This window comes from Amblyomma americanum, chromosome 5, assembly GCF_052857255.1.
Source record: "Amblyomma americanum isolate KBUSLIRL-KWMA chromosome 5, ASM5285725v1, whole genome shotgun sequence".
Lineage (NCBI taxonomy): Eukaryota > Metazoa > Arthropoda > Arachnida > Ixodida > Ixodidae > Amblyomma > Amblyomma americanum.
In genome coordinates, this window is record NC_135501.1 from 163,155,219 (window position 1) to 163,178,166 (window position 22,948).

The 22,948-nt window shown below is 47.7% G+C and overlaps 1 protein-coding gene across 4 annotated transcripts in view; it reads left to right on the forward strand.

Moving 5' to 3' along the window:
- The first annotated feature begins 1,048 nt into the window (after positions 1–1,048).
- LOC144132894 (equilibrative nucleoside transporter 3-like) overlaps positions 1,049–22,948 on the forward strand; it is an 85,341-nt gene continuing 63,441 nt past the window's right edge. Inside the window, exon 1 of one of the 4 annotated variants that reach the window (XM_077665614.1) lies at positions 1,049–1,203. In XM_077665614.1, coding sequence (XP_077521740.1) covers positions 1,055–1,203 — 149 coding nt within the window. In that variant the 5' untranslated portion in view covers positions 1,049–1,054. Of the gene's footprint in view, positions 1,204–6,960; positions 7,230–18,555; positions 18,734–22,948 lie in introns of those variants that run through there. The other 3 variants (XM_077665612.1, XM_077665617.1, XM_077665615.1) reach the window with 3 other exon arrangements.

Sequence of the window (22,948 nt, forward strand, 5' to 3'; positions counted from 1 at the left end):
GACTGATTCCTTGTGCCCGGAGTGCGGCCAGGAGTCCACACGACACGAATATGACGACTATAATAACAGTGAGCTGGGTCACTGTTATTATTGCTGTTATTATTAGCACATCGTTCGCCACTTTCTGCGGACATATATGTTACCCCCAGTTGGTACATCCTTATTTCGAATTTTTCAAGCGTAATGTGGTCTTTGGAAATAAAAATTATTTCTGCGATCCTTCTGGTGTTTACTTGATAATTCGCGGCATTTTGACGTTGCTGTCTTCATCAACTAAGACACATTGTACGAAATTTTTCACATCTCTAGAAAAATTCAACAGCCAGTGTTTCGCACTGGAGAAATAACAAATTGCCTTTCTTAAGGTCATAATGCAATGTTTAGGCGGAGAAGTATTTCATTTAGATAGAAAAAAAATGACGTGTCAAAGGGCTATACAGGAAGCAAAATGTACTACAACACTTCCCGCTTGATGCTTTAAGAATAGTGCTTATATCATGCACCACTTCCGTTTGAAACCTTTATTCAGCCAATATATGCATGTATACATACCTATAGGTATATAAAGTACCTATAGGTACATAATGGTGCATTACCGCCTTGGTGGCTAAGTGGTTATGGAGTTCGGCTGCTGATCTGAGAGACTCGGCTTCGAACTCGGCCGCGGCGGTCGCGTTTCGATGGAGGCGAAATTCTTGAGGCCCGTGTACTGTGCGATGTCAGTGCACATTAAAGAACCCCAGGTGGTCTAAATTTCCGGAGCCCTTCAATACGGCGTCCCTCATAACCTGAGTCGCTTTGGGACGTTAAACCCTCATAAACCATAACGGTGCTTTACCGCTGCCGATGTTTATAGCCATATCGCACAATGCCATATACACAAGTCAATCAGTCGTGAGCTCAATATATGCGATGACTTTTTACGAAGGGCGCCAACATGATGTCACTGAAGGACGCAACCCTTCGCCTATCAGGCCCCGCACATTTAATCAGCCCGGTGCGAAAGGTGCTGATAAGATAAGACTTCAAAGGGAAGTTGCAACAAAGACAAGCGATGCTCATGGATTGTCATTCGCACCGTGTAACGTGCTCATCGAATGCGAGGTGCGACCAGCGCAGAATCGACCGGTCACTGGGAACACAGCTGGTCCTGCTCGTCGAAGAAGCGGTTTTCTCCGTGAGGAATTACTGGAGTGTGCGGGGGTGAGTGCAGGCCGTCTCCATTCCTGGTACCTGTCCGCGGCAGCGCTCTCGAGTACAGATAAGCGACACATGCGGGCGATCTTACGCACGGCTCCCTGTGTATACATGTACGAGCTCCAACGAAACCTCTTTCACACCTCATAGCGTTGAGCTTTGCTCAGCGATCATATACTGTGCCTGGACTGTGATCGCGGGATCTTTATTTTTTGCTCAATAACATTTAAGGCTTTACCGATTCCGTACTGTGAGCTTCTTCGGTTGAAATGCGTTTCTGGAAAGGACGTCCGATCCAGCCATTCGTTCTACGCGAGTCCTTTGTACCTCGATCGATCCCTATTGTGTTCGCGCTGCAGTGGCGTTGTATAACCGTTTCGCGACACGACACACATTGAGATGTGTTGCACCGATTCTGAAGCCGCCGAGCGCAATTTATGCGTTCTTCTCAATGTCCAAAATTCCTGCGGTCGTTTCCTCCTTGTGTTCAGAGTTCCTCCTTTCTATTTTTTTCTGAGCTTCCGGTTTCTAGATTTTCCGGTTTCTGGTTTCTGGAGTGCACATATTGCTCTTCGTTAGCACGTGCGGTGTAAAGAAATTATAAAGCGCACAAGGGCGATTTAAAATAAATCACATTATGGGGGGCAGCAGTAAGGTTGATAGTGAACTGTGTAGCTTGCAAAATCAGAATTAGGATGCATAGATGTAGTGCAAGCTTCGTGAAAAGACGGCGGTGAAAATATTTTTTTTTTCGCTGATATTGAGTTCCACAAACATCTTACTGCGAGCGTGGGAGGCATTTCTGCCAAAGGAGAAAAATTTCGACGTGACACCACTTAGCGGCTGTCAGGACACGGGTCCTTTGGTGGAGGCAAGGCTCCGCAGATTGATTGATCGATTTATTTATTTATTTATTTATTTATTTATTTATTTATTTATTTATTTATTTATTTATGGATTGAATGAGTGGATGAAGCGCACAAAAGACACGGCACATAGGCAAAGACGGACACGACACAGGCGCCATGTGTCGTGTCCGTCTTTGCCTATGTGCCGTGTCTTTTGTGCGCTTCATCCACTCAAGCTATGAACCAACTTGCCGAAGAACGTGTGCTACTACAATACATTATGGATGGAAACCTTTATTGGAAGTCACAAAAGTATTCATCGGTTAGCAGGGTTGGGTCCTTAGTCTAGGACTCCACTATGTCTTATTGCATTCTCAACCGCTTCGATCTGCTTATATATATATATATATATATATATATATATATATATATATATATATATATATATATATATATATATATATATATATATATATATATATATATATATATATATATATATATATAAGCTGTTCGTTGAGGTCAGAAACGCGCTCCAGGGACTCCCACCCCTTTCTGGAAGTCCGTACGCGTTTTCTTATATTCGGCTTGCCCTCACGTTCCCACGTGATGTGGTCAAGCGCGGGATGCGAGTCGTCGCACTATAGGCTTGGATAAACTCCCTACAAACGCAATATAGGTTTGGATAAACTCCCTTTAAAATTTTTTTTCGCTAGTCCTGGGCTTGCTTTTTGTTTAGCTCTTTGTGTGCATGCACCACCTAAGGATGCGAGAATGTTCTAAGCAATCAGCGAAGGACACATTGCTCCCGCTGGGCAACCATAAGCCTCGTTTACATGAATGCGAATAATTGAAGTCGACTCCAGTCCAGGTTTTTTGAGGGAAAGTGCAAAAACGTCGCGGAAGAGAGTAGATGACGCCGAATCACGCCTTTCCTTCTCAAAAACCTGCCCTTTCCTTCAAAAAGTGGACTGGAGTCGACTTCTGTCGCATTCATGTAAACGCGGATATACGGATGCGTGCGTAGAGGCGATGCGTCTGAGCAAGAGAGGGAAAGCCGTATACATGTAAACAAGTGGTTCCTCGCGAAGCTTGACTGGACAGCTATCGGGCGACGGACAGGTATATGTCCCAGCCGCCATAGATATATATCCTTCCGCCGCCAAGCAAACTCATGATATTAGCACTATATTGAAGTCGTTAATCACACGCCGCAGGCTTACTCACCGTGCAACATTTATGAACCGTATCGGTGTCAAAGCCTTTTAATTAAACGCGATGCCTCCATCACTAGCGCATTTAGAGCGCTCGCTTGCTGAGAACGCGGGGGAAAACTGCGGATGGGAAAAAGGACATCTCTCGAGCGGCTGTTTTCACCGCGCGGAACAGCTGACAACGCACACGCTGCCCATGCAGCAGCCTCAGGAGCCGCGGCAGCAGTTGGAGGAAGCCGACCAGCTGTTCTCACCGCGACGCGACGGAAGCTTTGGTGAGTTGGACAGCGTGTTCCGAACGTTTCCCGGCACCTTCGCGCGCGCAGACACGAATTCCGTTTGAAATGGCAACGTCCGATATTTTTCGCTCATTTCACAGTCGTTCCAAGGTCGCTGCGTGCCCTAACAAAAATTCCTTTAGACAGTCTATAGACTGTCCATAGACATCTGTCTACAAATACTATAGACTATAGACAAATACCAGACAAGTCTAAAGGCAATACGAATTCTATAGACAATCTATAGATTTATGACCATACACTTTTAGTATACCTCTGTCTATAGAGAGTCTGTAGACTATGTATAGACGAAGAGAAATATCTATAGGAAGGCAATAGTCTATAAGAAGTCTAAAAACTGTCTATAGACCATTTTTGTAATGGTGCCTCTTGTATGAGTCCACACGTGCACTCATACAACAGTTGTTTCGCAGAAAACCTGTTTTACCGGTTTGTTGGATGCAGAATTTTTTTTATATAGTAACGGTTACAGGCTGCACCGTTTCTGGCGTTTGTTGGTCTGTCAGGCGGATAGCTCGCTCAAGTATATGCGTGGAGATCGTATACAATGAACTCCATGACATATTCTACTAAACATTCCGAGGAATCTGTTCCATATTCACTTATGGAATAAAATAAAAGCCCCTGTATAAATGCGTCACACCGGCGTCGTCTTGATTCCTGGAGATTCTTCCAAGACGGCTCCCCCAAGGGGCAACAACCCTATTTACTACGGTGCAGTTGAACCTCGTTGTAACGAAGTTGAAATGGCCCGGGGATTACTTCGTTGTAGCCGTAGCTTCGTTATAGGCCGTGTTGACCGAGCTTCCAAGGGAAATCGTGATTCTTTCGTTATATCCATTATTACGTTGTAAACCGTTTCGTTATAACGAGATGCGGCTGTATATGTTTATACCGTTCCTCTTTCACCCTATCTTAAATCTTTTTCCTGAACAGGGGACCATGCAAGCTTGCTTTCAGTGCTGTGTCGGAGGGAGAAAATGATAGAAAAAGAAAAAAAAAGCATTCAGGAATGAAAATAAATGCAAATCTATTGTCTAAAGTCCGAACTCTCGATAACTCTTGGTCCTTTCAAAGCAAAGAAAAAATGTAAAAAGCTTTCATAACAGTATACCAACACATCTCAAATAAGAAAAAACTGTAAAGAGAATTTCGGCAACCGCCTCGGCGACACGCACTGCTGAGATTTCGCTCCTACCTAATTTTGTCTGGGTGTCGGCGGCACGTAGGTATACATTTTGCCACGATTTTTCCGGGCTCGCAACGTCGCTTCCGTGACGGCATGCAGGGTTCAGTAATACCATGGCACTGAGAGTGACTCGCTAGCTTCTACATTACGTATATACTCAAGCGATTCATTCCTTCTAGAGCGACACGTCCACAGCGAAAAATGATCCGTAGACTAACGCACGCTCTGAACAGACGGAGGGAGGATTCTTCTGTCGTTTTTATTGATACATTTTTCAAAATTCACGCTTGGTGCTAAAATTTTGTCGTAATCTCCTATGAAAATTTCTTTGTTTATGGCACTACACCTTGGCCAATCCCCCAGCGTGGGTATGCGCCATGCTTACTGAGGTAAATAAGAAGAAGAAGAAGAAGAAGAAGAAGAAGAAGAAGAAGAAGAAGAAGAAGAAGAAGAAGAAGAAGAAGAAGAAGAAGAAGAAGAAGAAGAAGAAGAAGAAGAAGAAGAAGAAGAAGAAGAAGAAGAAGAAGAAGAAGGTAGCAGGTGACGATCAACGGGCAGCCCTTTCCTCCGCAGAGCAGTATTGGCAAAATAAGGAGGCTCGGGCTTGCAAGCCGGGCCAACGAACTGACACCACCGCTCCATTACCTCTCGCTCCTGCTTTCCCCACCGCGCACCTGTCATTTCTTTTCCTTCTCTCTACGGACGCCGATAGGACTACGCCGCTGGGTCGGGAAAGGAGACATTACCAGCTGTCGCTGTAAAATCAATAAAATATCCCCGCTATTGTACTACTAGAGGGCAAGAAGAAAAATAAGTAGCATGATTAGGCAAACAACGCGGTTGCATACACCTAGGATCCACAGAGGTGGGAGCAACTTTCAACCAGGATGAATGAAATAGAGTAAAAAAAAATCCGGCGCTCGCCATTAGGCGGGTTAGTGCAAACATTTTCGCATGCACGCCGCTTTCCGTGATCTGGTTGAGCGGGGCACCCGAAAGAACAGCACACGTCAAAACAGCACGCGTGTAAACAGCGCACAGAAAACAGCACAGCGACAAAACAGCACGGCGGCAAAACAGCACAGAGAAAAACAGCACGCGTCAAAACAGCAAACCGGTTGAGCACCAGTATTCGTAGTTCTATCTCTTCGTGTACCCCGAAGCCAGCCGGCTTTCTTGCGTGACATCGTCAGTGGCACCAGAGCTCCTGCAGCATTTTCCGGCTCGCAAAGTTATTCACGCCTGGACTGAACCACCTGCATGCAGGGTCCGTTACATCACGAATTAAGTCGCATCTAATATGCTTGAAATAGCGTCCTACCCTATGCGACTAAAATGCAGGAGTGGCGTTAATAACGAGGCAGTACCCTCTACGACATCTGTAGAGGACGTCGCACGAACCTGCAATGAATGCCGGGCCACATCGCGCTATCTTACACATGTAAAGTCCCTCTAGGAAACGGGGCAGCTTCTAAGGTCCTGCCTCTTCAGGTGAAAGGGACGGCCGCTAACGGATGTGCTGACTCTCATTGAGAACACACATCTTAGCCAGTCATTAATCTTAATAAACCAGTCTAAGCTAAAGTATTCCACTCCACGGAGGGGTGACCAAAGGCGAACGGTAAAAGGGAAACCCTCAAGGTGGAGGAAGGTGGACGCAACCACTGCGGAAAGCTGCTATCCACCCGCTTATCGCCGTAAGGCTACAAAGCAATGCAGTTTTCTGGCAACTTCGTAGCTGAAAAAAATACGTTCCGGTAGGGCCCGAACACCGGACTAGCGTGTGTTTGGGAAGATAAGCGCTGCAGCTAGTTGTTTGTACATGGAGGTATTGTAGCGGTTCAAGAGAGGCCTAAAGGCTGTGTGAAATTCTCAATTCGACCTCGCCTCGTTATAGTCACGTTAGCTGGTTGACGTACTGCGCCCCGCAGGTGGCGGACCAGGAGGAATTTTTCTTCCAACTTTGAAGGATTCATTCATTCATTCATTCATTCATTCATTCATTCATTCATTCATTCATGTTTGAAGGATGAGACAAGTATAGTTTCCGGAATGGGCTCAAAACAGAATGCTCCTCTTGCTTTCCCTGAGACGCTGAGAACCGCCGCTCTTGACCGCCGCAGACGTGTCGGCGGAAAACGCATTCCTCCTTGCAGCTCAAAAGACGAGTTCTCTCTCCATCGCGTCTCTGCGCGAGATGTACCGTAGCGCCCCCTGGCGCGTGCTCTATGGACCCGACGGAGCGCGGCCGAGGTGAGGAGGTGACAACGCGCAGCTCGCCACTGTTCGCGCGCATTAGCCGAGCGGCGGCCGTGGTCTGTCGTTTCGCGAAGCCAGCCGCGCGTCAACAGAGGTGTGCACAGCATAGCACCGACGACGACGTCGTCGCTCACCACCGGCCGCGTTCCGGAGCCAGCATCATGGGTGTACAACAGCTCCATGCCAAGAGCATCCGACGGCTCCCCACTATCGACGAGTCATGGTGAGAGGAGAATATACGCTGCTTATACGGGCTATACGCGAAACGGGGAAAAGGATTGATGGTCACGTTCTTTTATAGGTTTTTTTTTATTTTTACGTACAAGCGACAGCGGCCGCGTGATTGCAAATCAATTGAATTGCACAGCGAAGAAAGAGCAGATATACATCTTCCACAGATGACGCATGTCGTTGAGGAATACAATGCTGATAGGAGTCCCTTTCATCATCCAAAATACAGTGACGCCTAGCTCAACACACTGTGCTGAAATATTGTCGTTTAACACACAATCATCTTCATCACACACACACACACACACACACACACACACACACACACACACACACACACACACACACACACACACACACACACACACACACACACACACACACACACACACACACCGCATAGATACCGCATACATTACAATGCGCATATCTGTCTCTATTTTAGGGCGTTTTTAAGGAACGCATCAGCTCTGGAGCCCAAGACAGTCGAAAAACGCCACAGAAAAGTTTCTGTCCTCACAACAGAATTTCTGTAATGTTTTTGACCGAAAAGTTGTAGTAGTTACAAACATTTTTGTTGTGACAACAGAATTTTTGTGCAATTGCTACAGAAAAGTTCTTGAGAACTAGAGACTACATAAAAGTACAACAAAAATTACCTGTGGTTTAAACTTTGGTTAACCCTGGTGAGAAGCTAAAGCTTCCTTTGCAATGGCTACGTTCACAAACGCCGCACACACTGCCGAACGGATTGTCTGTAAAGCGTCGATGAAATAAATGCCCGATGCCCGATGGGGCAGTTGCCACCTGCCACGGTGGGCAGATTGTGATGACGTCAGTAGGTCACATGACCTCTCTCAACCAATCAAGGAAGTTCAAGGATAAACTGCACTGACGCTGCTCTCTTGAAAAACCTAGCGTACGTAGTGAAGCTTTGGCTTCAAAAAATACATCACTACAGAAATGTACTATAAAAAAGAAGGAAAATGTGACAAAAATACAAGACATTTTGACGTATTTTTGACACGGTTCCGTCGTTTTTTTTCTCGACTGGGAAGTGTCGGAAGTCAGTGTGTGAGTCCAAAGTTTAGATAAATCCCCCAAGGTGGAGTGTAACTGTAATAAGGGAGAAATTACTCTTTATCATCCGCCCAAAGTCAGCTACGCTGCTGCAAAGAAAGCTGCACAGTTTTAACTTTCCATTTTATCCGTGTGGATCTGTATGACTGCGCTTGGGTGGATGTTAATGAGTAATTACTCCCTTATTACAAACCAGAGCTCTTCAATAATTTCACAGCAGTCGGGGCGCTCTGAGCAGCCTTTTGAAGTTTGTTGTTTTTTCGTCTAAATCAGCTTCCGGCTTCCAGCGGCCAAACAACTCCCAAATTTCTCGCGCATCATCGTTATATTATTTGCAATTTTGATTTAAATATACATCATGCTGTGTATGCATTTAACTGCATATGCGTCCTAATACGTTGCTGCATGCTTCTAAAGGCCTATGGAAACACGTACCACAGAGCGCGAAGAAATGTCATGAACTACAGCTGAGTTTCTGTGCACATTCATTAACGGCTAGTCTTCAAAAATGAAATGCACTTTGATTAATGCTGACAAACCAGCCTTCTTTTTTATTATTATTGCAACAGTGTGCCTGCTGGCATAAGATGTTTACAAATATAGGTACACAACGGACTCTGGAAGAAAGTCCAACAAACCAAACTTCTGCTCGGTCTGAAGGATCAATAATCTGATTATATCTATACTGATTATGCAAGAATTATGCCAGTGATTAAAGCAACTAATCGCGGGATTTGCCTTAGACAAACGGCAAATTGCTGCTTCACTTTGAAAAATGCAGGGAAAACCAGTAGCGCGCTGCAGTCGTTTTTTTTTTTCTGTAGTGTACCTTGCCATCTTCGCCTGTTCTTAACATGGGTTCATATTTTCCGCCTGTAATTTGTTGTTGTTGTTGTTGTTAGCCTATCAAAATATGACACATACCCACACTGGGGGATCGGCCAAGGATGGGGTGGCTATTCACCTGAACGCAGATAATAAAAAGGAAAAGCACGTGGGAGCGCAACACCGGTGAATTCTTCCCCATGAACAGAAAAGGGATGAGAGTTTTGATTTCAAAATTATAAGAATAATAATAAAGAGAGGGATTAAATAATAATGATTAAGTCAAAATGTAATAATTGATAGAAAAGAAACGTTTGGAACACTTAGCAAGGCAGTCGGTGAGATTCAATCAGGAAAATTAGAACAGCGGTACAAACAGATCTGTGGCTGAACCCAAATGTGGTGGCGCCACATGATAGCAAGAGCGGGCTGCTCAAACTAAGGCCAAGATGCTGCAAGGGCTCCTCCAGCAACCTTTTTCTCAGAGAGTTGAATCGGCGACAATACAGCCAAAAATGTTCTATAGATTCAGACTCACGGCAAAATGCACAAAGGGGAGAGAGCGCCAAACCCGACTTGTGTAAACAGAAATTTAAAGGGGGATGCGGCAGCGCAGCCTCGTCAGTGATACTTCAAGCTGCCGAGAGCAACAAATTTTCCTGTTCCAATAATATTTAAGGTGCTCATAATCCGCCGATGTTAAAAGTGATGTGTCTTGCGTGCTTAAAAACGCACGTCGCCGAAATCTAGATGCTGTAATATAGGCTGTAGCCGGGATGATTGGCAACACGGGGCCGCTGAGGGAAGCCTTTGCGAGATTATCAGCAATCTCATTTACTGTCACACTGCTGTGGCCGGGAACCCATACTAAATGAACAAGGCTCAAATGCGGAGGAAGTAGGGATAAGAAAGTTGATAAAATGGGACCGTCAACATGTGCAGCGAGGGACGAACACAAATATAAAGAATCAGTAATTACCGCAACTGCTGTAATAGAGGGGTGTAGCTTGCGTAGAGCAAGTACAACTGCTAGAAACTCTGCTTGAAACTCTGCTTGTAATTTAACATATCAAACAACACGTCTTTTTCTTCTTCTTTTCGAGCCTGCGCGCAAGTAGAACAAAACACACAAAAAACGAGGGTTTTTGCAAGCCCGTTTCATAATTTCAATATGACATATTGCTGCATGCGTTGCATCGCCAAGTGTTTTTCTTCGTATATGCTCTCTGGAGAACAAGATCTTATCATGGAGAACAATTCCTATTTTGGTTTTTTCCCCGAGCCCATCTTTTTTACAGTCGCGGATAAAAATTCTGAAATTCTCTTATTAAGAACAGGAAAACCATATCTGCAGAGATGCTAGATTCGGTAACCACATCGTATCGGATTCATTATGCACCGGCTAATAGTGTCCCAGCTACACGGCAACGGCTTTCTGTAGTCAATAGACCGCAATTTTCTCGGAAGTTGGTTGAATTCAAGAGTCTCTGGAGGCCTCTGGGAGTAGCACCCAGGTTGCCGATTAACGCTGACACATTTTTATACCCTTGTCGCTCCTTAATTTTTATTACTGATATTATTAAACACTGTAGGAAGGTCGGCAGAGAGTGTCAGCTCTGTGCCAGAACCTTTCGCTGCCGACTCAGCACAGCTCGCGCTAAGGTGGACTGCACAGGACAGGTGATCACGTGACTTATCAAATGAGCGGGCGTACCGCAGGCTTTCTGTCGTCTGCGTTTCCAGGAGCTGCAGGTATAGCGAGTTGGTTCGTAGCCCCCGTTTGAAAAGGGTGCGACCGAAGGAAAGGACCCAACATTGGCTGTGATGGCCTCATCGCTTGAAGACAAAAAGCCTCCACGCTCCGACTCCAACTTCTCTCCGAAAATACCGTTGATTGTTGCACAGCGTTTAACTTTATAATCGACGACTTATATCAAGGCTGGGAGTGACGTTAACTGAAATGTCAGCATCCATACAGGTGTAACGACGATTTTTGTTCAGCGCTGAAATTCCTAATTAACCTGATAATCTCCAGTCTATTGCGTATTAAATACGCGAATATGACAGTCAGATCCATCAGGTCGTTGAATTGATGGTTGCGCACTCCGCTGGATGTGTCGTTATCGTGACAGGTCCAATTCTTCGCGCACAAATGATGGACCCATTTGTCCTCTTTGCTGTTCGCGTGCTTTCTCACGGGTCGTAGGCTTGATCGAAAGACATTTTCATTGCGCGCTGATCGATCTGATCGACTCGCCCCGATACTGTTAGGTGCTTGAGATTTCGTGCGTGACTTGAAAGGTCGGCAACGGCCAAGTGATCTTAACTCGGCCGACAGAGCTCGAAAATTTCTACTACGTAATTACTCCCTTATTACAGATCTACTCCACCTTGGGAAATTCCCCTAAAACGTTTGACCAACACTGTTCCCCCTTCGAGTTAATGATCAATTCGCTCTCGCCCTACCGTAAGCTTGTCGTCCTGGTTAGCTCAGTTGGCAGAGCGACTGCTCCGGTGAAGCGGTGGTCCCGGGTTCGAACCCCGGACAAGGACGAATTTTCTTTTAACTGCGAAGTTTCTGAGAAAGCTGCATACCTTTCCTTTGTAGCCGTATGGCTGCGTTTGAGTGGATACCAATGAGCAATTACTCCCTTATTACGTTGCCTGCTCACACGAGCAAAAAAATCACCCTGCGCAATATGTCTCAATGGGCGAGATATTCCGTACGGGACAAACCACGGACAACGGTAGTTTGTACCAGGTTCGTATCTCGCCTGGAAGGGAGACTGGTTGTGATTGTACATTTTTCTTTCTCGGGAGAGGGGGATCGGTAAGGAGGGAGGGGGAGGGGCATCCTTTCGATCGACGTTGCACTTATAATGCGCAGTATTCTTGGTTTTCCTCCTGCGCAACCTATCGGTGGTTTGCAACCTTCGCGAGACAAATATCCGAGTGCGCAGGCGCAAGCTTTCCGATCGTGCCCCGCACTCACAGATGTGCCTCTATACTATCGATTGGGGGAATCTCATCGTTACCTATACTGCCGTTAACTGACACTGTAACAGCGCGTATTTGCAATTTTATTCGGCTTCCGTCTCGGCATCTTGCAAGTCTGTCTCTCTCTGCATCGAGGCAGTTCCGTAGCACTCACCGAAATTATCGTTAATAATAATAATAATTGGTTTTGGGGGAAAGGAAATGGCGCAGTATCTGTCTCATATATCGCTGGACACCTGAAACGCGCCGTAAGGGAAGGGATAAAGGAGGGAGGGAAAGAAGAAAGGAAGAAAGAGGTGCCGTAGTGGAGGGCTCCGGAATAATTTCGACCACCTGGGGATCTTTAACGTGCACTGAAATCGCACAGCACACGGGCGCCTTAGCGTTTTTCCTCCATAAAAACGCAGCCGCCGCGGTCGGGTTCGAACCCGGGCACTCCGCATCAGTAGCCGAGCGCTCTCACCACTGAGCCACCGCGGTGGAGTAAATTATTGTTGTCCAGCGCGCCTTTTCGCCATCGCACTTTACGCCCGTTTACAAAGGACCGTCACTCCGTGCAATCGACATTGTGTGCTCGTTCGGCATCAGCCGCTCTTCGAGCTGCCATTGAGAGAGAGAGAGAAAGCTTTTATTGTCAAGAATAAGATGGCGATCATCTTTGGTCACTTCAGCCGCTCCAGGTGACCAGCAGTTTAAGTCTGTCGGCGACATCCTGCGCCCTTGCCGTGGCCCGGGACTGAACGTCCGGGTCCGGGCTGGCGAGAACAGCTTCCCATTTTTAAAACGTGGAAGATGTGACTAGACCTGCCGGAGACGGACCTTACGTGCTGCCATTGTGTTTATTACCGAGGAGAACAATAAAGGACGATCAATATCCTGCGAGTCTGAAGCAGCCCACAGCTACCCTGCGCTTAGGTTGTCGTCAAAAACTCCTCTTTCAAATCCGACAGCTGCATTACGGCGCCAGTATAAAAGGATACGGCATAAACACACCAATGCATGCTACCGGCACATAATGGCATTCTGGGGTATCACTGCGCGGACGAAGTCACCCGGTCTGCCCACTAAGGCGTATCCATCCCGATCTCAAAAGTGTTTGAACGAATTAGATGGTACAGGCTTCGGAAGCTAGAACGCGTAGGCATGTGCAGAAGAGGGAGGGGGGGGGGGGGTTAGGCAAGGTGCCAGTGACCCTCTTAGAAGACGTGGGGTAGAGGGGGTGCGCAAATTATAAGACATGAATGAGCGCTACCATACACACACTTTATTGAGGGGTGTCCACGCTTATGCTTGAACTTCAGCTCACGCTGACTTCGTGTTATAATGCTCAGGCATAAATGCCAACTCCAACCTACAGAGGTCTGTCTTCTGCTACTTGAAGCGGCATTGCTGTACAGTCGAATGGCGCTCATTGTTGCAGCGCGCAAACTATTATTCATTCCTCGTTGACACTGCCGACAGTCCTGCCTCCTGACTCCCGGGATCTTGACGACACGCAGCCGAGGATGAGCATTGTGTATGCCGCGTGTTTTGTATGCGGAAAAAAACGCGCTCCCAACTGGCTCGATCCTTTCCCGATTAAAATGATCAAGATTACCGTCTGCTAAGAGAAGAGGCAGTCAGTCCGGACAGCGCCGTGCGTGAGCGACACGTCCAGAGGCGCCGCTCGCCTTCCTAATTTACAGGCTAATTGCCCTTCTTTTTACTCGTTCTTTTTCTATTCTTTCCCTCCCTTCTCTCTGCACCTTATTCTCGCCTAATATCTGGAGAGATAGTACGTGTATAAGAGCGTTAACTCTTATTCACTCGTTCCTCAGCATCGCGTCGTCGTCGGCGCCGTCCGCAGCGCCACCTGCCTCGTTTGGCAGAAAGTGAAGTGGAGAGAGGAAAAATCTCTCCTCGCATTTACCCGCCGCGGTGGCTCAGTGGTTAGAGCGCTCGGCAGATAATCCGGAGTACCCGGGTTCGAACCCCAACGCGGCGGCTGCGTCTTTATGGAGGAAAACGCTAAGGCGCCCGTGTGCTGTGCGATGTCAGTGCACGTTAAAGATCCCCAAGTGGTCGAAATTATTCCGGAGCCCTCCACTATGGCACCTATTTCTTCCTTTCTTCTTTCACTCCGTCCTTTATCCCTTAGCTTACGGCGCGGTTCAGGTGTCCAACGATATGTGAGACAGAGCTCTGCGCCATTTCCTTTCCCCCAAAACCAATTATGATTTAATTCCTCTAAAATGAGCTAATCACGCACACAACATGGACACATTTCTTATTGTGTAAATAGTTTGTACATATTACTTCTCCCCCTATCCTCTCTTCCTGTTTCCTCACCTCTTACATTTCATTTCTCCATTCTGCCAGCTATCCTTTATTTCCGCTGCCCCAGCTCAGGTCCTTCAGTATCGATGGCAGATGCCGGGTCTAGTAAAAATCTTTTCCTTCCTTTTTACTATTATTTTTAATAAAACAACTACCACCACCACCTATATTCCCCACATTTAGGGTGGAGAAGGGAAAGTGGAAAATGAGGGAGGGAGGTGACGGGTGGCCTAGTGGCCTCAGCATCCGCCTTGGCTGCGGGAAATGGTTGGTCCGACGCCCACCGCCGAACAAGGATGGGCGTCCCCAGGCCCGGCGCCCGGCTTCTTTTTAGTGCGAGAGCGCTGTTATTTTGCTACCCATAAAATTCCGGTGTTGGCGTGAAGCCTCTGAGAATGTCACGAAAGGAAAGGCTCATAATTGGCTCCCTTGGTCAGTGGACACCTCAATCGCGCTTTTAGGTACGTGGCGGTGGTGTCCACCTGCGAAAAAAGGGCTGTGGTTTAACTCTGGTTAAACCGGGAGTGACGCGATAGCTACATCTGGCCGAGCAGTCAGTCTTTCGCCGCTCCGTTTCGCTGGGCGTTCCTTCTTCGTCTTCGTCCCACTTGACACGGCGCATGCGCACAGCTTTTGCATCTCGGTTTCGCCAGCGCAGCTGCTCCGCATTACGTGACCAACCATGTGACCAAGGGCGGCCACGCTGAAGGCTCGAATAGGTGGCGTAGTGTAGCTGTCGCTACAAAAACCGTGTGTTCGCACAATATTTTGTGCTTCGCAATGCTAAGTCACCAGAAAATTAAAAATTGGTTTTTCAGGAAAGGAAATGACGCAGTAACTTCCTCACATATCTTAGTGGACACCTGAACCGCTCCCTAAGGGAAGGGATAAAGCAGGGAGTGAAAAAAGAAAGGAATAAAGAGGTTATGTAGTGGAGGTCTCCGGATTAAATTAAAAGTAACTGGGCTCTTTATCATCATCACCCTGACTACACTCACTGCAGGGCAAAGGCCTCTCCCATGTCTCTCCAATCAACCCTGTCCTTTGTTAGCTGCGCTCACCGTATCCCCGCGAACTTCTTGCTCTCATAATAATAATAATAATTGGTTTTGGGGGAAAGGAAATGGCGCAGTATCTGTCTCATATATCGGCGGACACCTGAACCGCGCCGTAAGGAAAGGGATAAAGAAGGGAGTGAAAGAAGAAAGGAAGAAAGAGGTGCAGTAGTGGAGGGCTCCGGAATAATTTCGACCACCTGGGCATCTTTAACGTGCACTGACATCGCACAGCACACGGGCGACTTAGCGTTTTGCCTCCATAAAAACGCAGCCACCGCGGTCGGGTTCGAACCCGGGAACCCCGGATCAGTAGCCGAGCGCCCTAACCACTGAGCCACCGCGGCGGGTCCTGGTTGCAATACAAGGTGCGCTTCGCTCTGTAGTCGCAGTTACCTTGCTCCCTAGAACCCACATTATCATCCGCACTGACGCCCTTCAAGCAACTCGTCTACTCCGACACGTCAGCCGCAGCCCAGAAATCTGCCAGAATACACATCGTCTGGCGGCTCGCATCCCGCAAGCCATTCGAATTGGGTGGGTCCCACGTGACCTACTCAATTCACAAAGATCTGCAGATTCTGCAGCCCGCTTGCCAACCCTACCCACGTCAGTGCCTCAATTCCTCAGTATGGATGATGCTACCCTCTTTCTCACAAGAAAGGAACAACTCCGGCGCTGCACACGTGCTCTCGTCCCTCCGTGTGCGGTAACCCTCCCCCGCGGTCTTACCCGTGCAGAAGAGGTTCTGCTCCGGAGGATCCAGGTCGGGGTTGCCCTCACTCCTGCCGCAACTGGGACGTGGCCTCGACTTCGCCACTTATATCCCCGCCTAGGATGTCCAGTATGCAACTCACAAGGCACTGAGGCTGACATTCACAACTTGTGGGATTGCCCGGCAATGAATCCAACTAGAATTTGCCACCTGGCAGCAGCGGGTCTCCACCCAGACAACCCGCTGTCATATATTGATTGAACGCAGGGGCCACATCACCGCTCCCTCCTCGCCTTCGTTAGATCGACCCACCTTTCCTGCTTTATTTAACACCCGCCCACTCTTTTCTTTCCTTTCTCTTTTCTTCCCAACACCCCTTATGCCCAGAGGCAATAAACAACCTATCAAAAAAAAAAAAACAATAACTTCCTTCTGAGTTTTTCGCGCTGCTTTTTAAAGCTGAAATAAAATCCGATTCTACTTTTTTTCTCTCTTTCCTGCTAGTCGTCACTAGCTGGAGCGAGGATGTACCCTGCGTTAGCATTTTATTATTACCTTAAGCCCAAATGACGATAGGTGCAGTATATAGCCGCGCTTCAGCCGGCGACGACTAGCGGTGAACAATAGACTACAAAAAGCATAGTGGGGCAGCCTAAAAAGAATGTAAACAATTAAGCCTCTGCTTGTGCCACTACGTATAAACAATAGACTACAATCAGAAATGAACCCTTCTGTCACATTATACAAGCTCATAGTGCTTCGGTGGATACTGATTACAAGCAGGAACGCACATACGCGCGCGCAGCCAGGGGAAAGAAGAAAATGCTGTTGAGATCACTGCGCTGGTTCTAGTTGAAATGCCATGACATTTACGGACTCACAACGGGGCTTACATTGCTCTCAGAATCTACACGCAGCAGCTAAGCGTGCTGAAGCGCGTCGTGGACACGTTTTAACGACCTGTTGCTGTGCTGCGGCTGAGTCCGCATTTTGCTTTTCGGCGTCTCACGAGAACGCGGTCTGGACGCCGTGTCTCGTTTTATGCAGTCGAACGTTATAACTAAACTGCGGCTGCGTTTTTATGGAGGAAAAACGCTAAGGCGCCCGTGTGCTGTGCGATGTCAGTGCACGTTAAAGATCCCCAGGTGGTCGAAATTATTCCGGAGCCCTCCACTGCGGCACCTCTTTCTTCCTTTCTTCTTTCACTCCCTCCCTTATCCCTTCCCTTTACGGCGCGGTTCAGGTGTCCGACGATATATGAGACAGATACCGCGCCATTTCCTCCCCCCCCAAAAAAAACAATTATTATTCTCATAACTAAACTGTCTATAACGAAATAATGGATATAACGAAGGAAGGACGATTCCCGTTGGATGCTCGGCCAACACGGGCTATAAAGATGCTACGGCTATAACGAAGTAATCGACGAGCCCCTTCAACTTCGCTATAATGAGGTTCAACTTTTAATATGCGTAGCGCGTAAGCTCCCGTTTTTCAAACACGTTTCGTGACCCACCCCACGTCCTTCCCCTCCTTCCAGGCAAAACACGTCATTTCCGGCCTTCCCTCTCCCCGACCCGGGTTGCACTTCTCGCCGCTGTTTGCCGCTTCCAACCTGCGGCCGGGGTGGAAGAGAGAGAGAGAGTATGTAACGTGACACACGCGCCGCCAGGCGACATATGCTGGTGGGCGTGGCTTCGCCCGTTCCATAGGCTGGCGCGTATAGTTTCGGTTTGACGCTGGGGTTGGCCAGAATTCGTCCTGCGAAGACTTCGACTGTATTGACAGTTTTGAAATTCTATAAACCGATGTGCCTATTAGAAACGAACCGCTAGAAACTTCTGTTTAGAGCCAGGTGCATCAGTGTGATAGTTGAAATGTTAAGTGTTATAATTTTTACACAGCTTCTATACTTACTACTATTTATGTATTTCCTCACGTCCCCCACCACTGCTGCAGAAGTCATCGTTATACCTAAAGAAACCTGTTTTTAAATATTACTGATGGGATTCGTGCACTGAGACACCCTACGATCGAGCGCGCAGCTAACGAGGCGACAATCGTCAGCGCTTTGGAGCCGACTATGGTATCACGCGGCCTGTCTCGCATATGTTTTCGAGATTACATATTCTCTGTCTCTCCTTTCTCCCGACTTCTCTCTTTTGCCTTTACTTTGAGCTTCTTTTCATTGTCGACTTTCTTGGTTCTTTTAAGAAATACTAATCAGTGCTTTCACCATTGAACCCGGGAATAAACCCGGACCTTAACAACTTAACAACTGAGCTAAAGCGGCGGGTTTAAACGCATTGTTCTTTTGAAAGCAGTGTACTTGTATGAGGCGCCCGTGCACACAGCTTTAAAAGGGGCTCAAGGCCTTCGCACCGCGCAGTTGTATGCAACGTGTGCTTCGATGATCGCCATGCCACGAAAGCAAGGCACGGGGACCGCAGAGTTCTTCAGCAAGAGTACAAGCACAGACCGAGAGACCGTCAGTTTCCTGCCCAAACCGTGTGAGTCAATACGTGCTGGTTCTAACGTCTACGAACTCCTGGCGCGCATTCGCAGGGTGGAAGTTTAAATTGGCGAAAGTGCCTCCTGAACCTAATGTATAGAAAATCAATCGAGAATATCAGTTCACGAAACGCTTTCAAAATTTCCCCTCAGGGACTCTGCGCTAAACGCGATCTAATGAGCGTTTAAGTGAAGGAACCTTATTTAACCGCGCATCTTGTCGACAAATAATCTAGAGGAAAAACGCTAAGGCGCCCGTGTGCTGTGCGATGTCAGTGCACGTTAAAGATCCCCAGGTGGTCGAAATTATTCCGGAGCCCTCCACTATGCGGCACCTCTTTCTTCCTTTCTTCTTTAATTCCCTCCTTTATCCCATCCCTTACGGCGCGGTTCAGGTGTCCAACGATATATGAGACAGATACTGCGCCATTTCCCTTCCCCAAAAACCAAATATATCTCAAGAAACCAACCTACCAATAATGTAAAGTTTAATCCCCTGCAGTTAGGTAAAGAACGATGTCATTAAAGCGAGTCGATGATATGCTAGTTGGTATCTAGGCGAGGTTATGGACATGGCCAGGGCATGAAATGCAGGCAGCAGATAACCTATTGACCCTTAAAGCATATTCGATAAACGGCACCGGTATACGCTATTCTGCCTTCGATAATTACATCGGTACGCATATACTGTGGGCACCTGCACACCGCATTGGTTTCGGAGCAATTCTGGTGCAAGTTTGTCGAAAATGACATAAAGATAATGGAATTGACTCGAAGAGAAGGTGAGCGTTGCAAGGAGCGGCAGAGATCAGGTTTTCGGACAAGGTTAGGATATTTCTAGGGATGAGGTAACGGCCTGCAGTGGACGCAGACGGGCTGGTGATCATCAGGAAGATGGTGACTTCATGTTGCTGATGATGATATGGTCCCTGTGCCATAGTAATATATGCCTCGATCGAATCTCCGGGCACTTTTTTCGTCCCAAAGATTCTAGCGCTTCGCAGCTGTTCAGGGTGGCAGGAACTGTGCTGATTTTTTTATTCGCAGAACATGACACGCCCCATCACGCGGGTTTCAGATGAACGATGGAAAAGAATGGCGTGGAGCGCATATGATAGGCTCTCTCAGATCATGAGTGGCAGTTCACCAATATCCCTCAAGAGAAAAGTGTACAACAGCTGTATCTTACCGGTACTCAACTACGGGGCAGAAACGTGGAGGCTAGCGAAAAGGGTTCAGCTCAAGTTAAGGACAACGCAGCGATCCATAGAAAGAAAAATGATAGGTGTAACTTTAAAAGACTGGAAGCTGGTAGAGTAGGTGAGGGAACAAACGCGTGTTAATTACATCCTAGTCGAAATCAAGAGGAAGAAATGGGCTTGCGCAGGGCATGTAATGCGAAGGCAAGATAACCGCTGGTTCTTAAGGGTAACGAAGTGGACTCTAAGAGAAGGCAAGCGTAGCAGGGGGCAGCAGAAGGTTAGATGGCCGGATGAGATTTAGAAGTTTGCGGGCATAGGGTGGGCGCAGCTGGCAAAGGACAGGGTTAATTGGAGAGACATGGGAGAGGCCTTTGTCCAGCAGTGGGCGTGGCCAGGGTTCTGAAGATGATGATTATTATTGTTGACTATTAACCCTGTCTCTCTTGAGTTTCGATGCCATTAGGTCCTCCTCCGCATCGCCTCGCCACCTCTTCCTCGGTCGTCCTCGGGGCAATTCCCGCCAAGCTTCATCGCCTTCTTTCCGCCGTATTCTTCGTCCTTTCTCATTTCTTGACTACAAACTCAACGCAACGACAAGGGACGAAGAAGGAAGGACAAGCACCACTAGCTCTGCGACAGGGGACGCAGGGACATAGGGCGTTTGTAGTCAAACAATGTACACCAATTAGCTCAACTCACCGAATAATGCAGCTAACTGCATGACCAAACCATCGTAGTCTTCGTTGCTTCTTCCAATTTCTTTCAACCCTTCATTTTTACCGTCCCTCATATGTGGCCGTTTATATGGGCTGTATCCTTCCTTTGGCGCTGAACAGAAGGCTGGTAAAGGGGGAGCTTTGCCCTCCGAACACAGCGCGAAGCATTTTCTTAGAAACGTACTACAGTGAACGCTTGGAAACAAATGCTGACTGGTCGGTGCAGTCAGCGCTGTTTCCCCCTCTCCCCTCTACGTAGGGCGAGAGCCTCCTCCTTCTCCGAACACAAAGACAAGTCTATCCCCCACCACACCGTAAGCTAACGGCGGCAGAGGCGAGGGAATGGCGACAACTGCAGACGAACACCTTCCCTAACCTACACAAGTACCACATCATCTTCCCCGACAGATATGACAGCATCTGCCTCAGGTGTGGCGGAATTCCAAGAACATATCATGTAACATGGGGCTGCTCCGGTCCCAAGCCCCCCGAACTAGACCAACATCACTCCGAGGAACAGTGGGAGTCTGCCCTGCTGCTCAGCTCTGACTCGGCGACGCAGCGAAAGCTGATATCCCAAGCAAGAGCAACTGCGGTGGGCATTGGGGTCCTGAAATAAGGACTTCACCCAAAATCTGTATTTTCGCCTCTCTATCCTACCTTTTTGGAATAAATGTTTTCTACTACTACTACTCCCTCTTTAGAGGAGAAGGACGCATAGTTTCCACAAAGAGCAGGGAGAGAGGAGAAGTTAGAAGCCAGATGTCGGTGCCCTCGCGTGCACAGGTGTCCCTATACAACCTCAGTAGCGTCGACACATGGTTTCCTCGACATACCGACTGGTACAGCGTCTACAGCGCACGTCCGACGAGAGTTAGCTCGGCAAGAATTTGTTTATAGCGAGATCGCTTCCGAGTGGGGATGTACGAACAGAGCAGTCGGGTTTGTTAGGATGCGTGTACCGTGGGATTGGCGCTATCGGGTAGCGAACTTATCATAAATATGCCTCCGTCCCAAACTGCGCGCAAGAGTGGTCGTTACCATGACTACTAGCTTAGAATCGTTCCAAGAGAACAAATTTTGGCCGGCTAGCCCAGAAATTTTTGCTGGCGTCCGTGAATCCGTGTGAACGAAAAACTGAGTGAGTGAGTGAGTGAGTGAGTGAGTGAGTGAGTGAGTGAGTGAGTGAGTGAGTGAGTGAGTGAGTGAGTGAGCGAGCGAGTGGATGTGGGAATGTCTATATATGTAGGAAGAGTGAGCAAGGCAGCGAGTGGCGAGTGAGTGACTGATTTGGTGATCAGGTGAATGAGACGACGAGTGAGTGGATGGATGAGTTCGTGGCCGAATGAGTGAGTGAGTAAAAGTGAATGTGCGAGTGATTTAAATTATCAGTAAATGAATATGCGCTCCAATGAACTGTACAATGTTACGAACAACGAGAGAGGTTATGCCGTGGTGTCCCAAGTCGTTCATTAGGTGCATATTTTCTCATGACTCGCAGTAAGTTGCAAGCGTAGTAGCTGGCAAGACACTGAAAGAACAATAGACTTAACAAATACCCACTCTCCAACTCAGGAGCAATAACCACCGACAAGAACAACTCGGAAACGTTGGCCGTTGTGCCTCGCAAAGGAATGTCGAGCTCGTTAAGTGCAGAAAAAGAGAGGACATCGCAGGAAGAATGGGGCAGTGCTCTTCAGCAGTCCCGCTCTTCCGAACCCCCTCGGAAAGCAGCAACCGCGTGTCAGGAACGATAACGCACTCGTTAAAAAGACGCGCGGACTCTCAGCACGTGCCAGCTGCACCGTTTTAAACGGTATCCCACTATCTCCTTCGCACGCTGATAACCCAAGACGACTGTGTCTTTGAAGGGCGCAGGTTTGTGCAGTAAGGAAATGGGTTTTCGTCGGCTGCCAGGCGCTCAGCTTACCGCGTGGTTAACCAACCGTGTCCTTGCTTTCCTTGTGGTCTGCAATTTCGCGCATAACGCCCTGTGCAAACAAGTTCTGTTCGCCAAACACGCGATAGGCCTGTCACGAGATCTGAACGACTGTACAAAAACGCGTTCCCGTATGGTAAAAAATGTCGTTACTTTGTGCGCGCCGCAACGAAACATGTATAGCTTTCGAGGGTTTATAGCTTTAGCTTTCCTCTGCATCTTATCTGAAATGCAGGGGAGGTGAGAGGAGGGGGTGATCGGGCGTTGCGGAGACAGAAAGTGGATGTTAACATTACAGACCGTGTCCTCGAGCGGATGTTATGTGTCTACTTGAACATAACATCGATTTTGGAAG